The sequence below is a fragment of the Petromyzon marinus genome, chromosome 73 (assembly GCF_048934315.1).
Source record: "Petromyzon marinus isolate PM22_M1 ecotype Great Lakes invasive population chromosome 73, UKy_Petmar_22M1.pri1.0, whole genome shotgun sequence".
Lineage (NCBI taxonomy): Eukaryota > Metazoa > Chordata > Hyperoartia > Petromyzontiformes > Petromyzontidae > Petromyzon > Petromyzon marinus.
In genome coordinates this window covers 292,892-309,832 of record NC_133739.1, presented here as the reverse complement: position 1 = coordinate 309,832, position 16,941 = coordinate 292,892, and the positions used below count along the sequence as shown (strand labels likewise).

Here is a 16,941-nt window from a genome sequence, read left to right as displayed (position 1 = left end):
GTTGCTGGCCACCCACCCCCTCGTGTGTGCCACAGTGCCGGTAGCCTTCATAGGTGCTGCTCGCTAACAGCACTTGCCCCTACAGTCTGTTAGAGGCTACACGGGGGATCTTTGTCTGTGTAGGTAGCTACCACTAACAGCACTTGCCCCTACAGTCTGTTAACAGGCTACCTGGGGGATCTTTGTCTGTGTAGGTAGCTACTACTAACAGCACTTGCCCCTACAGCCTGTTAGAGGCTACACGGGGGATCTTTGTCTGTGTAGGTAGCTACTACTAACAGCACTTGCCCCTGCAGCCTGTTAACAGGCTACCTGGGGGATCTTTGTCTGTGTGCGCTCTGCAGGACCTTCAGGCGGTGAGGGACAGTCACGTGCGTCTTGCACGTGAGTTCCACACAGCACCAGTCATAAACTAGAACAACTAAATTCATATTCTTAGTTCTTTCGGTAAAGTCACGTTGAAGGGAAACAATAAAATAATAAAATATATATAAAACAAAAATTCTCACGACGTTTCGACCGTTTGTGTTATGGTCGAAACGTCGTGAGAATTTTTATTGTTTTATATATATTTTATTATTTTATTGTTTCCCTTCAACGTGACTTTACCGAAAGAACTAAGAATATGAATTACTGCAGTCACTAAAGCTTTAAATAAAAATTTAAACTAAATTCAGTTAATGTCACCAGGTGTGAGACCTCGCTGAGCCAGACCCACACTCAGAGACCCACACTCAGAGACCCACACTCAGAGACCCACACTCAGAGACCCACACTCAGAGACCCACACTCAGAGACCCACACTCAGAGACCCACACTCAGAGACCCACACTCAGAGACCCACACTCAGAGACCCACACTCAGAGACCCGTACTCAGAGACCCGTACTCAGAGACCCGTACTCAGAGACCCACACAGACCCACAGAGACCCATACTCATAGAGACCCACACAGACCCACAGAGACCCATACTCATAGAGACCCACACTCACAGAGACACCCACAGAGACCCATACTCACAGAGACCCATAGACACCCACAGAGACCCATACTCACAGAGACCCATAGACACCCACAGAGACCCATACTCACAGAGACCCATAGACACCCACAGAGACCCACAGACACCCACAGAGACCCATACTCAGAGACTCATACAGACCCATACTCATAGAGACCCATACTCATAGAGACTCTCACAGAGACACAGAGACCCATACTCACAGAGACCTATAGACACCCACAGACACCCACAGAGACCCACAGACACTCAGACACCCACAGAGACCCACAGAGACCCACAGACACCCACAGACACCCACAGAGACCCACAGACACCCACAGAGACCCACAGACACCCACAGAGACCCACAGACACCCACAGACACCCACAGAGACCCACAGACACCCACAGACACCCACAGAGACCCAAAGACACCCACAGACACCCACAGACACCCACAGAGACCCACAGAGACCCACAGAGACCCACAGAGACCCACAGAGACCCACAGACACCCACAGACACCCACAGACACCCACAGAGACCCACAGACACCCACAGACACCCACAGAGACCCACAGACACCCACAGACACCCACAGAGACCCAAAGACACCCACAGAGACCCACAGAGACCCACAGACACCCACAGACACCCATAGACACCCACAGAGACCCACAGACACCCACAGACACCCACAGACACCCACAGAGACCCACAGACACCCACAGACACCCACAGACACCCACAGACAGGGGCGGAGCCAGGATTTCAGGCCGGGGTGACATTCAACAAATGTTAATATCAAGAATGATTTAGAGAGTCAGGCTGTTGAACTAGACGCCATCGGTTGGCGACACACTCTGACAATGCAGTAGCACGGAGCAGCAGTAGCAGCAGCAGTAGCAGCAGTAACAGCAGCAGTAGTAGCAGCAGTAGTAGCAGCAGTAGTAGTAGCAGCAGTAGTAGCAGTAGTAGTAGCAGCAGTAGCAGCAGTAGCAGCAGCAATAGCAGCAGTAGTAGTAACAGTAGTAGCAGCAGCAGCAGTAGTAGCAGCAGCAGCCACTAATCTCCATCTGTTCCATCTCGCTCCCTTCTACACCGTGTGTGGACTAATCTCCATCTGTTCCATCTCTCACTCCCTTCTACACCGTGTGTGGACTAATCTCCATCTGTTCCATCTCACTCCCTGCTACACCGTGTGTGGACTAATCTCCATCTGTTCCATCTCACTCCCTTCTACACTGTGTGTGGACTAATCTCCATCTGTTCCATCTCACTCCCTTCTACACCGTGTGTGGACTAATCTCCATCTGTTCCATCTCTCACTCCCTTCTACACCGTGTGTGGACTAATCTCCATCTGTTCCATCTCTCATTCCCTTCTACACCGTGTGTGGACTAATCTCCATCTGTTCCATCGCTCACTCCCTGCTACACCGTGTGTGGACTAATCTCCATCTGTTCCATCTCACTCCCTTCTACACCATGTGTGTGTGGACTAATCTCCATCTGTTCCATCTCACTCCCTTCTACACCGTGTGTGGACTAATCTCCATCTGTTCCATCTCACTCCCTTCTACACCATGTGTGTGTGGACTAATCTCCATCTGTTCCATCGCTCGCTCCCTGCTACACCGTGTGTGGACTAATCTCCATCTGTTCCATCTCACTCCCTTCTACACCGTGTGTGGACTAATCTCCATCTGTTCCATCTCTCACTCCCTGCTACACCGTGTGTGGACTAATCTCCATCTGTTCCATCTCTCATTCCCTGCTACACCGTGTGTGGACTAATCTCCATCTGTTCCATCTCACTCCCTTCTACACTGTGTGTGGACTAATCTCCATCTGTTCCATCTCACTCCCTTCTACACCGTGTGTGGACTAATCTCCATCTGTTCCATCTCTCACTCCCTTCTACACCGTGTGTGGACTAATCTCCATCTGTTCCATCTCTCACTCCCTTCTACACCGTGTGTGGACTAATCTCCATCTGTTCCATCTCACTCCCTTCTACACCGTGTGTGGACTAATCTCCATCTGTTCCATCTCACTCCCTTCTACACTGTGTGTGGACTAATCTCCATCTGTTCCATCTCACTCCCTTCTACACCGTGTGTGGACTAATCTCCATCTGTTCCATCTCACTCCCTTCTACACCGTGTGTGGACTAATCTCCATCTGTTCCATCTCTCACTCCCTGCTACACCGTGTGTGGACTAATCTCCATCTGTTCCATCTCTCATTCCCTGCTACACCGTGTGTGGACTAATCTCCATCTGTTCCATCTCACTCCCTTCTACACTGTGTGTGGACTAATCTCCATGTGTTCCATCTCTCACTCCCTTCTACACCATGTGTGGACTTAGAGGAGCTGTACCCGGGGCTTTTGTGTTGTGTAGTTTGTTGTTGTTGTTGTGTAGTTGTTGTTGTGTTGTTGTGTTGTTTGTTGTTGTGTAGTTGTGTTGTTGTTGTGTAGTTTGTTGTTGTGTTGTTATTGTGTTGTCTGTTGTTGTGTAGTTTGTTGTGTTTGTTGTTGTTGTTGTTGTGTTGCTGTGTAGGTTGTTGTTGTTGTTGCTGTGTAGGTTGTTGTTGTGTTGTTGTTGTGTTGTTGTTGTTTGTTGTTGTGTTGTTGTTGTTGTGTTGTTGTTGTGTTGTTGTTTTGTAGTTTGTCCCCCCTCACCTCCGATGTTCCAACTCCTTCCCCCCTCTGTCCCCCACTCAGATCTCAACCAAGGCTGGGCACTCTACTTCATGAAGAGCTGACACAGCCCCAAGGCCCAGGCCCCAGGCCCTAAGCCCCAAGCCCCAGGCCCCAAGCCCCAGGCCCCAAGGCCCAAGCCCCAAGCCCCAGGCCCCAAGCCCCAAGCCCCAGGCCCCAAGGCCCAGGCCCCAAGCCCCAGGCCCCAAGCCCCAAGCTCCAAGCCCCAGGCCCCACACCCCAGGCCCCAGGCCCCAGGCCCCAAGCCCCAGGCCCCAAGCCCCAAGCCCCAGGCCCCAAGCCCCAAGCCCCAGGCCCCAAGCCCCAAGCTCCAAGCCCCAGGCCCCACACCCCAGGCCCCAGGCCCCAAGCCCCAGGCCCCAGGCCCCAAGCCCCAAGCCCCAGGCCCCAGGCCCCAAGTCCCAAGCCCCAGGCCCCAAGCCCCAGGCCCCAGGCCCCAAGCCCCAGGCCCCAGGCCCCAAGTCCCAGGCCCCAGGCCCCAAGCCCCAGGCCCCAAGCCCCAGGCCCCAAGCCCCAGGCCCCAAGCCCCAAGCCATACTCACCCCCCCCCTCACCCCTACTCACCACCCTCGACCCTCACCACCCTCACCACCCTCACCACCCTCACCCTGTCACTCCTGTCACCCCCTCACCCTGTCACCCTGTCACCCCGTCACCCTGTCACCCTGTCACCCCCTCACCCTGTCACCCTCACACCGTCATCACCCTCACCACCACCCTCACCACCCTCACCACCCTCACCACCCTGTCACCCCCTCACCCCCTCACCCTGTCACCCTCACCACCCTCACCACCCTGTCACCCCCTCACCCTGTCACCCCTTCACCCTGTCACCCTCACACCCTCATCACCCCCCCGCCCGTGACCCTCACCAATGTCACCATGGCGACGTCGTTGTGACATCGCTGTAGCATCGCCGTGACGTCACAGTGACGTCGCTGCGACGTCACTGTGACATCGCCGTGACGTCACTGTGACGTCGCCGTGATGTTACTCCCGTCGCCGTGACGTCACTGACGTACCCGTGATGTCACTGGCGTCACGTGACCATGCCTGATATATTACGAGTTGCTTTGACCTACGGCTGACCTACGAGTTCCTTTGACCTACGAGTGCTTTGATGTACGAGTTCCTTTGGATTACAAACACGTTTCCAGAACGAATTCCGCTGGCAATCCCCATGGTTTTTATTGTACGTCACACCTGATGATGATTGCTTGTGCTGCTGTGGTGGTGACTTTACCCAAAGAACCAAGAATAATAATTTTATTGTTTTATATTTTTATTATTTTATTGTTTCCCCTTCTAACGTGGTGGTGACTTTACCGAAAGAACCAAGAATAATAATTTTATTGTTTTATATTTTTATCATTTTATTGTTTCCCCTTCTAACGTGGTGGTGACTTTACCGAAAGAACCAAGAATAATAATTTTATTGTTTTATATTTTTATTATTTTATTGTTTCCCCTTCTAACGTGGTGGTGACTTTACCCAAAGAACCAAGAATAATAATTTAATTGTTTTATATTTTTATTATTTTATTGTTTCCCCTTCTAACGTGGTGGTGACTTTACCCAAAGAACCAAGAATAATAATTTTATTGTTTTATATTTTTATTATTTTATTGTTTCCCCTTCTAACGTGGTGGTGACTTTACCCAAAGAACCAAGAATAATAATTTAATTGTTTTATATTTTTATTATTTTATTGTTTCCCCTTCTAACGTGGTGGTGACTTTACCCAAAGAACCAAGAATAATAATTTAATTGTTTTATATTTTTATTATTTTATTGTTTCCCCTTCTAACGTGGTGGTGACTTTACCGAAAGAACCAAGAATAATAATTTTATTGTTTTATATTTTTATTATTTTATTGTTTCCCCTTCTAACGTGGTGGTGACTTTACCCAAAGAACCAAGAATAATAATTTTATTGTTTTATATTTTTATTATTTTATTGTTTCCCCTTCTAACGTGGTGGTGACTTTACCCAAAGAACCAAGAATAATAATTTTATTGTTTTATATTTTTATTATTTTATTGTTTCCCCTTCTAACGTGGTGGTGACTTTACCGAAAGAACCAAGAATAATAATTTTATTGTTTTATATTTTTATTATTTTATTGTTTCACCTTCTAACGTGGTGGTGACTTTACCGGAAGAACCAAGAATAATAATTTTATTGTTTTATATTTTTATTATTTTATTGTTTCCCTTCTACGTGGTGACTTTACCTAAAGAACCAAGAATATAAATTTTATTGCTTTATATTTTTATTATTTTATTGTTTCCCCTTCTAACGTGGTGGTGACTTTACCCAAAGTACCAAGAATAATAATTTTATTGTTTTATATTTTTATTATTTTATTGTTTCCCCTTCTAACGTGGTGGTGACTTTACCGAAAGAACCAAGAATATAAATTTTATTGTTTTATATTTTTATTATTTTATTGTTTCCCTTCTACGTGGTGACTTTACCTAAAGAACAAAGAATATGGACTTGAATTGGTAATGAGACAACACAGACACACGGGGTGGGCGAGTGAAAAATCATAGCAGTTAGAACTTGACGCGGTTTATCACATCCTTCCAATGATACAACAACAACATTTACATTGACGCGGTGATACAACAACGTATATAGACGCGATGAAACAACAATTATATTGATGCGATCGAACCCAGACAACAGTGACCTCCCATCGCGGCTGATCTGGAGGGGCGATGGGAGGATGAGGAATTGGCTGTGTGGGGAATGGGGGGTGAGCTTCCAGGAAGGGGGGGGGGGGGTCAGGATATAAACGTGTAGTGTATAGTAGTGTGTAGTGTATAGTGTAGTAGTGTTGTGTAGTAGTGTAGTGTATAGTAGTGTAGTGGTGTGTAGTGTATAGTAGTGTAGTAGTGTATAGTAGTGTTGTGTGAGTAGTCTATGGGTCTCTTGTGTGAGTAGTCTATGGGTCTCTGTGCAAGTCTCTGTGTGAGTAGTCTATGGGTCTCTGTGTAAGTAGTCTATGGGTCTCTGTGCGAGTAGTCTACGGGTCTCTGTGCGAGTAGTCTATGGATCTCTGTATGTGAGTAGTCTACGGGTCTCTGTGCGAGTAGTCTATGGGTCTCTATGTGAGTAGTCTATGGGTCTCTGTGTGAGTAGTCATGGGTCTCTTGTGTGAGTAGTCTATGGATCTCTGAGAGTCTGTGTGAGTAGTCTACGGGTCTCTGTGTGAGTAGTCTATGAGTCTCTGTGTGAGTAGTCTATGGGTCTCTGTGTGAGTAGTCTATGGGTCTCTGTGCAAGTAGTCTGTGGGTCTCTGCGTGAGTAGTCTGAGTCTCTGTGTGAGTAGTCTATGGGTCTCTGTGTGTGAAGTGTCGAACGCCTGCTGGCAGGAGGTCACGGGGCAGACCCAGCAGGTGCCACGGGTCGACTGACTGAGATGACTGGCTGATGCACCACCTGTGCCCCCTACTGTGCCAACCTGCTGTGCTTTAGCCACCCGGCGCTCCGCTCGTTGTTGTGAGCGTCGCTCCTCCGCCCTCCGTTGTTGTTGGAGGGCAACTGCCTCCAACTGCCCAGTAGCGTCCTTCACGAGCCTCCTCCACAGAGGCCGATCTTGACACCGCTGGTACCGGTCATCGGCAAGTCCACTCAGCTCCACGTCCTCCTGTACCACGTCACTCCATCTCTTCTCTAGCCCGTACCGCGCCCGTTTAGCCCCCTTGATCCGGCCGAACAAAAGCTGTTTTGGCATGCGGTGGCTGGACATGCGGGCTACATGACCCAACCAACGCAGCGTTGCCTGCCGGAGGAGCTCACCGATGGGACTTTGTCCAGATCTTTTGAGGATTTGTGAGCTCCTCACACAATCCAGCCTGGTTAAACCCAGGATGGATCGTAGGAAGGCCAGCCTAAATGTTTCTAACCGGCAAAGATGTTCCATTAGGGGGGGTCCACGTTTTGCAAGTGTAGAGAAGGGAGGGAATGACTGTGGTCGAGAAGACCTGAAGCTTCGTGCTTGAGGTCTTCCAACCGATGAAAAGATATTGCCGCTCGGCTGATTCGGAGTGAAACCTCTGCTGTCAATCTGGAGCTGGTCATGAGCACACTGCCCAGGTATGGGAAACTCTCCACTCTCTCCACGACTGCCGAACTACGTGGTCAAAATAGATGTTAAATAATGTAGGATCCAGAGGACATCCCTGTCGCACCCCAAGGTGTACAGGGAATGGCTCTGACTCCCGGCCACGTAGTTTTACCCTGGCCCGCTCACCATCATGAAGGTCCTTAATGATCGTGAGCAGCGGGTAAGGGACTCCGAAAGCACGAAGAACAACCCAGAGCCCAGGCCTACTGATGGTATCATAGGCCTTGACCAGGTCAATAAAGTAGAGATGTAGGTCTTGCTGGAATTCCCTAACCCTCTGCTGTAGCAGACGGATAGAAAATGGCATCTGTGCAGGACCGCCCTTTCCTGAAACCACATTGGGGCTCCGCAAGCCTCTCCTCAGCGTGCCTGGCAAGGCGATGCTGAATAATCCTTGCCAGGACCTTTCCCGGCACACTGAGGAGTGAGATGCCCCTGTAGTTGTTACAGTTTGTGCGGTCCCCCTTATAGAGGGGGACCACCAGGGCATCCTTCCAATCCTGCAGAACCCATCCAGTGGTCCAGACTGTTGTTATGTCATGTAGGGCAGTCTGTGCACAAACGCCACCCTCCCTCAGACTCCGGATCGCCTTCAGTACTTCCTCAACAGATGGCAACTCAGCCAGCCACTCACAGGGGGTGACGTCTTCCAATATTTGAGGTACCGCAGCCTCAGCAGGGTCATCCCCGCTTTGTCCCACGATGTTTTCTAGGCCGAGGGATTTCCCCTCCCAAAAGACCTCAGAAATGCTCAGCAAATCTGCAAACCTGTTCCTGGGGGTCAGAGATTAGATAACCGTTTTTTCCCCTAATGATGGTAATAGGTGTGGCGCTGCAGGTTACTTTTTTGATGGAGTTAAATAGAGATTTGTGATCACGGGCCACTGAGGCAGACTCCATCTCCTCAGCAACCCGTGACCACCACCCATCCTTGCAGCGCCTCACGGCTCTCCAAACCTCTGAGCGAAGGCTGCGGTAAGCCTCCTCATTCTCTATGGGATGCTGTAGACGATGAGAGTGGGCCTGTCGCTTTTTCTCAGCCAGCCTGAACACCTCCTCTGTCTGGACCGCCTACCCAAAGCAGCCATTGCAGCTGCATTAAGCCACAGTACTAAACCTCGCCCATTTACCCTCGACATTAGGAGGAGCGGGGGACGATGCCAACCCCAGCCGCAAGCGATGATGCAATTCTCGCTTGCAACTTTCATCAGATAACTGAGACCAGGCCACCTTAGGTTGGAATGGGGTCCTGGGTGTACACCCACCACCGGAGTGGAAGAATGGCAGGTGCATCTTACAGATGACTAGTCGATGGTCAGAGGGCAGATCAGCTCCACGGTAGGTCCTGGTGTCAAGGACATGCGCTCGCATCCACTGGTCCGTCACTATGTAGTCCAGCAGATGTTCTTGCTTGGACCCGGCATGCATCCACGATGTTGTGTGGATGCGCCGATGCCGGAACAGCGTGTTGGTAATTACAAGCCCATGGGCTGCACAAAAATCTAGCAGCCTCCTACCGTTGTGATTGAGCTGATCTGGCCCATGCCCTCCAATCACTCCAGACCAGGTGCCAGCATCATGACCAACTCGGTCATTGAAGTCACCCAACAAGATGACTCTATCCCGCACACACTCCCACACACCACTACACCACCACCACCACCACACCACCACATTCCCACACACCACTACACCACCACTCCACCATCACTACACCCCCACACACCACTACACCCCCACACAGCACTACACCACCACTACACCACACCCACTACACACCACACCCACTACACACCACACCCACTACACACCACACCCACTACACCTCCACACCCACTACACACCCACTACACCACCACCACACCCACTACACCACCACACACCACTACACCACCACTACACCCCCACTACACCAGCACTACACCCCCACACACCCCCACACACCACTACACCACCACTACACCCCCACTACACCAGCACTACACCCCCACACACCCCCACACACCACTACACCACCACACACCACTACACAACCACTACACCACCACTACACCCCCACACACCACTACACACCCACTACACCATCACTACACCCCCACACACCACTACACCACCACCACACCACTACACACCCACTACACCCCCACACACCACTACACCACCACTACACCACCACCACTACACCATCCCCCCCCCCGCTGCCCCACCCCGCCCCACCCTCCTCAAAACCCCCCCCCCACCACCGCTACTTCCCCGGCCCGTGCTTCCCCTCGTGCCGCCTCAGGGTGCCCAGCTGGGCGAACGCGCGGCCGCAGACCCCGCAGGCGAAGGGGCGCTCCCCCGTGTGCGTGCGGACGTGCGCCGGAAGGTTCCGCGGGTGGGCGAACGCGCGGCCGCAGACCCCGCAGGCGAAGGGGCGCTCCCCCGTGTGCGTGCGGGCGTGGTCGCGCATGTCGGGCCCACGGTCGGTGCCGTAGGGGCAGAGGTCGCAGCGGTGCCGAGGCGCCGAGCCGGGCTGCGTGCGGTGGCTGCGCCGCACGTGGTTGAGGAGGACGCTGCGGCAGAGGAAGCGGCGGTGGCAGTGCGGGCAGGGAACGGCGCGGACCTGGACGTAGGCGTCGGCTGTGCGGGGGAGGTGGGGGGTGGGGGAGAGGGGGGGGTGGGGTGGGTGGGGGGTGGGGGGGTGGGGGGGGTGGGGGGAGAGGCGTGCTGGTGGATACACTACACTATACACTACACTATACACTACTATACACTATACACTACACTACTATACTACTATACACTATACTATACACTACACTATACTATACACTATACACTACACTATACACTACACTATACACTACACTACTATACACTACACTATACACTACACTACTATACACTACACTATACACTACACTACTATACACTACACTACTATACACTACACTACTATACACTACACTACTATACACTACACTACTACACTATACACTACACTATACACTACACTACTATACACTACACTACACATGATACACTATACACTACACTATTACACACTACTACACTATACAACACTATACACTACACTATACACCTGCAGCTCACCCGGTAAGTTGACCTCCATCTTCACCTTTTCCACCTCCTTGTCCACCTTGTCCACCTCCTTGTCCACCTCCTTGTCCACCTCCTCGTCCACCTCTTCTGCGTCCACGTCGGAGTCCACCCTCGGATGGGAAACCTCTCCTCCTACACCCCCACGTCCACCACCACCTCCTCCTACACCCCCAATTACTCCACGTCCACCACCTCGTCCACCTCCTCCTCCACCCCCACGTCCACCACCTCCTCCACCCCCACGTCCACCTCTGCAGTGAAGACCTCCCACGGGCATCGCGTTGCAGCTCAGGACGTCCTGCGGTTCCGTCTTGACGGCCAACAGCGTGAACGGTGGTGGTGGTGGTGGTGATGGTGGTGGTTGTTGTGGTGGTGGTGGTGAACTCCACGCATCGTCCACCTCCTCCACCTTCACGCCGGGCCACGTCTCAAAGCTGAGCGTCTCCGCAAGCCCACAGGGAGGTTGTTGTTGTTGATGTTGTTGATGTTGTTGATGTTGTTGATGCTGTTGTTGATGTTGTTGATGTTGTTGCTGTCGCCGAAATCTCGATGGGAGGCCGATGGTGGGCGGCTGCTTGCCCCGGATGACCCCTGGCGCCTCCACGCCACTCCCACGGAGCTCCACGCCACTCCCCCGTGGCTCCACGCCACTCCCCCGTGGCTCCACGCCACTCCCCAGGGGCTCCACGCCACTCCCACGGAGCTCCACGCCACTCCCACGGAGCTCCACGCCACTCCCCAGGGGCTCCATGCGGACACCCAGACTGCCGAGACACCGAGACAGTCAACGCGGCCTAGACCGCCGTGGTGGTGGTGGCGATGGTGGTGATGGTGGTGATGGTGGTGGTGATGGTGGTGATGGTGGTGGTGATGTTGGTAGTCCGGCAAAAACAACCCCTTACCTCCTCGCGGTGCCGGACGGGCAACTCTGTCGTGGACAGTGCTGTGGGGGGAGGGCCAATTCCGATTGGCTCCTCCCCTCATGGCGTCTGTGTCCACCACAGGGGTTAAACGGGAGCTCTGGATGGGTGCGCGGGGCTGGTAACCACTCCACCTTCAATTAATTACCACTAAACCACGACTGAAATATGTAACTAATAAGCTTGTGCCGGAGGCCCTGGGGGGACAGGCGTCTATGACGTCTCCTGGCCAAACCCTAATTGGCGGAGCCAGGAGATTGAATATCTACCCTCGGGGCTCCTCCAGAAACAACGAAAAGCCACTTCGTGTGGCCATGTGAAATGTTTGAATGCTCACTACGGAGGAGAGGCTGCCACTCCTCTGTCGGGAGCTGGACCGGTACCGCTTGGATCTCTGTGGCATTCAGGAGGTCCGGTGGACCGGTTCTGACTCCTGTCACCATGAGGGGTGGACAGTCCTCTACTCAGGGCAGCAGACTGCCAAACAACAGGGTGTGGCTCTTCTTATGAACAAAAGAAGGAAGGGGGTGTGGGAGCATGGCGGTGAGGTGTGGGAAGCTGTAAGCCCCAGGCTACTTTGGGCTCGCCTTCCCATCAACCGGAGGCGAGGAGTGGTGATCGTGGTTACTTATGCCCCCACCGAAGACGAACATCCGTGGAGGGATGCAGGCAAAGCCGACGAGTCAGATGCCTTCTATGACCTCCTGTCACAGGTGCTGGCTAAAGTGGCCCCTCGGGATAGAATCATCTTGTTGGGTGACTTCAATGCCCGAGTTGGTCATGATGCTGGCACCTGGTCTGGAGTGATTGGAGGGCATGGGCCAGATCAGCTCAATCACAACGGCAGGAGGCTGCTAGATTTTTGTGCAGCCCATGGGCTTGTAATTACCAACACGCTGTTCCGGCATCGGCGCATCCACACAACATCATGGATGCATGCCGGGTCCAAGCAAGAACATCTGCTGGACTACATAGTGACGGACCAGCGGATGCGGGCCCATGTCCTTGACACCAGGACCTACCGTGGAGCTGATCTGACCATCGACTAGTCATCTGTAAGATGCGCCTGCCATTCTTCTGCTCCGGTGGTGGGTGTACACCCGGGACCCCATTCCACCCTAAGGTGGCCTGGTCTCAGTTATCTGATGAAAGTTGCAAGCGAGAATTTCATCATCAATTGCGGCTGGGGTTGGCATCGTCCCCGACTTCTGATGTCGAGGGTAAATGGGAGAGGTTTAGGACTGTGACTCATGCAGCTGCAATGGCTGCTTTGGGTACGCGGTCCAGACCTCCCCAGAGACCCTGGCTGACAGAGGAGGTGTTCCGGATAGTTGAGAAAAAGCGACAGGTCCACTGTCATCGGCTACAGAATCCCACGTCAGAGAATGAGGAAGCTTACCGCAGCCTTCGCTCGGAGGTTCGGAGAGCCGTGAGGCGCTGCAAGGATGGGTGGTGGTCGCGGGTTGCTGAAGAGATGGAGTCTGCCTCAGTGGCCCGTGATCACAAATCTCTATTTAACTCCATCAAAAAAGTAATCTGCAGCCACACCTATTACCATCATTAGGGGAAAAAACGGTGATCCAATCTCCGACCCCCAGGAACAGGTTTGCAGTGAGGATGACCCTGCTGAGGCTGCGGTGCCTCAAATATTGGAAGAAGTCACCCCCTGTGAGTGGCTGGCTGAGGTGCCATCTGTTGAGGAAGTACTGAAGGCGATCCGGAGTCTGAGACCAGGAAAGGCAGCGGGTAGAGATGATCTCCCAAGCGAAATGCTGAGGAAGGGTGGCGTTTGTGCACAGACTGCCCTATATGACGTCATAACAACAGTCTGGACCACTGGACGGGTTCCGCAGGATTGGAAGGATGCCCTGGTGGTCCCCCTCTTTAAGAAGGGGGACCGCACAGACTGTAACAACTACAGGGGCATCTCACTCCTCAGTGTGCCGGGAAAGGTCCTGGCAAGGATTATTCAACATCGCCTTGCCAGGCACGCTGAGGAGAGGCTTGCGGAGCCCCAATGCGGTTTCAGGAAAGGGCGGTCCTGCACAGATGCCATATTTTCTGTCCGTCTGATGGTGGTGATGTTGATGATGTTGATGGTGATATTGATGGTAGTAATGGTGATGGTGGTGATGTTGATGATGATGTTGATGGTAGTGATGATGGTGATGGTGGTGATGTTGATGATGGTGATGGTGGCCATGGTGATGGTGGTAGTGATGGTAGTGGTGATGATGGTAGTGATGTTGATGATGGTGATGTTGATCATGGTAGTGGTGATGATGGTAGTGATGGTAATGATGGTGATGTTGATGATGGTAGTGGTGATGATGGTAGTGATGGTGATGGTGGTGTTGATGATGGTGATGATAGTAGTGATGGTAGTGGTGATGATGGTAGTGATGTTGATCATGGTAGTGATGGTGATGATGGTAGTGATGTTGATGATGGTGATGATGATGATAGTGATGGTAGTGATGGTGATGATGGTAGTGATGGTGATGATGGTAGTGATGGTAGTGGTGATGATGGTAGTGATGTTGTTGGTAGTGGTGATGATGGTAGTGGTGATGATGGTAGTGGTGATGATGGTAGTGACGGTGATGGTAGTGATGGTGATGATGGTAGTGATGTTGATGGTGTTGTTGATCATGGTAGTGATGGTAGTGGTGATGATGGTAGTGATGGTGATGATGATGGTGATGGTAGAGATGGTGATGATGGTAGTGGTAGTGATGATGGTGATGTAGATGTTGGTGATGGTAGTGATGTTGTTGATGAGGATGTTGATGATGGTGATGTTGTTGATGAGGATGTTGATGATGGTGATGTTGTTGATGAGGATGTTGATGAGGATGGTGATGATGGTGGTGATGATGATAATGGTGTTGGTGTTGTTGGTGATGTTAATGAGGATGGTGATGATGGTAGTGATTATGTTGGTGATGATGTTGATGTTGTTGGTGATGATGGTGATGTTGATGGCGATGATGATGGTGATGTTGATGAGGATGTTGGTGATGTTGATGAGGATGATGGTGATGGTGATGTTGTTGATGAGGATGGTGATGATGGTAGTGATGATGTTGGTGATGATGGTGATGTTGGTGTTGGTGATGATGGTGGTGATGATGATGATGGTGTTGGTGTTGTTGGTGATGTTGATGATGATGGTAGTGATGATGATGTTGATGTTGTTGGTGATGATGGTGATGTTGATGTTGGTGATGATGATGATATTGATGAGGATGGTGATGATGTTGATGATGATGGTAGTGATGATGATGTTGATGTTGTTGGTGATGATGGTGATGATTGTGATGTTGATGATGATATTGATGAGGATGGTGATGATGTTGATGATGATGGTAGTGATGATGATGATATTGATGAGGATGATGTTGATGTTGTTGGTGATGTTGAGGAGCGATCTGCAGCGCCACTCACCGCGAACACGGGCCGCCGTGTGACGTCACCCACGGGTGGGAGGGTGCGTGGTGACGTCAACGACGTGTTGGGAGTGTGTGTGGTGACGTCACCGACGGGTTGGAAGGTTGCGTGGTGACGTCTACGACGGGGGCTGGAGGGTGCGTGATGACGTCGCCGACGGGGAGGGAGAGTGCGTGCGGACGTCGCCGACGGGGAGGGAGAGTGCGTGGTGACGTCACCGACAGGGTGGGAGGCTGCGTGGTGACGTCACCGACAGGGTGGGAGGGTGCGTGGTGACATGATCGACGGAGTGAGAGGTGCGTGATGACGTCACCGACGGGGTGGGAGGGCGCGTGGTGACGTCACCGACGGGTTGGGAGGTGCGTGGTGACGTCACCGACGGGGTGGGAGGTGCGTGATGACGTCACCGACGGGAGTGGGAGGGTGTGTGGAGACGTCAGAAACGAGGTGAGATTGTGCGTGGTAACATCACCGATGGAGGGTGCGTCGTAATGACGTCACGGGGTAGGAGGGTGTGTAGTGACGTCACCGGAGGGGAAGAGTGTGGACGTGATGGCGAGCGCGTGACGTCACCGCGGGGAGGGTGCGTAGTGACGTCAACTACACAACAACAAACTACACAACAACAAACTACACAACAACCTACACAACAAACTACACAACTACACAACACTCGCACTACAACAACCGCCACTAAGTGGCGGTGACGTCACCACGACGCTTGTGCCAGGCTATGTGCACCTTGAGGCCACGTGAAGTGTCGAACGCCCGCTGGCAGGAGGTCACGGGGCAGACCCAGCAGGTGCCACGGGTCGACTGACTGAGATGACTGGCTGATGCACCACCTGTGCCCCCTACTGTGCCAACCTGCTGTGCTTTAGCCACCCGGCGCTCCGCTCGTTGTTCTGAGCGTCGCTCCTCCGCCCTCCGTTGTTGTTGGAGGGCGACTGCCTCCAACTGCCCAGTAGCGTCCTTCACGAGCCTCCTCCACAGAGGCCGATCTTGACACCGCTGGTACCGGTTATCGGCAAGTCCACTCAGCTCCACGTCCTCCTGTACCACGTCACTCCATCTCTTCTCTAGCCCGTGCCGCGCCCGCTTAGCCCCCTCGATCTGGCCGAACAAAAGCTGTTTCGGCATGCGGTGGCTGGGCATGCGGGCTACATGACCCAGCCATCACAGCCTTGCCTGCCGGAGGAGCTCACCGATAGGACCTTGCCCAGATCTTTCGAGGATTTGTGAGCTCCTCACGCAATCCAGCCTGGTTCAACCCAGGATGGATCGTAGGCAGGCCAGCCTAAATGTTTCTAACCGGTGAAGATGTTCCATTAGGGGGGTCCACTTGTCGCAAGCGTAGAGAAGGGAGGGAATGACCATGGCCGAGAAGACCTGAAGCTTAGTGCGGGGTGACAGACCAGGTAGCTTCCACACAGCGTTACGCAACCAATGAAAAGATATTGCCGCTCGACTGATTCGGATTGAGACCTCTGCTGTTAAACTGGAGCCGGTCATAAGCACACTGCCCAGGTATGGGAAACTCTCCACTCTCTCCACAACTGCCCCATCACCGATTGGGAGTTGTGGGGGTGGAGTGTCCGATGGT

General features: G+C 52.4%; 1 protein-coding gene across 1 annotated transcript; it reads right to left on the bottom strand.

Annotated features, from left to right (window-relative positions):
* Positions 1 to 10,097: 10,097 nt before the first annotated feature.
* LOC116958181 (uncharacterized) lies at positions 10,098 to 16,941 on the bottom strand. Its single transcript, XM_032980679.2, has 3 exons — positions 15,336 to 16,941; positions 10,960 to 11,732; positions 10,098 to 10,485 (listed from the first exon to the last, which is right to left on the bottom strand). Exons 2-3 carry the CDS (start codon positions 11,717 to 11,719, stop codon positions 10,109 to 10,111), a joined length of 1,137 nt encoding a protein of 378 aa, XP_032836570.2. The 5' UTR covers positions 11,720 to 11,732; positions 15,336 to 16,941; the 3' UTR covers positions 10,098 to 10,108.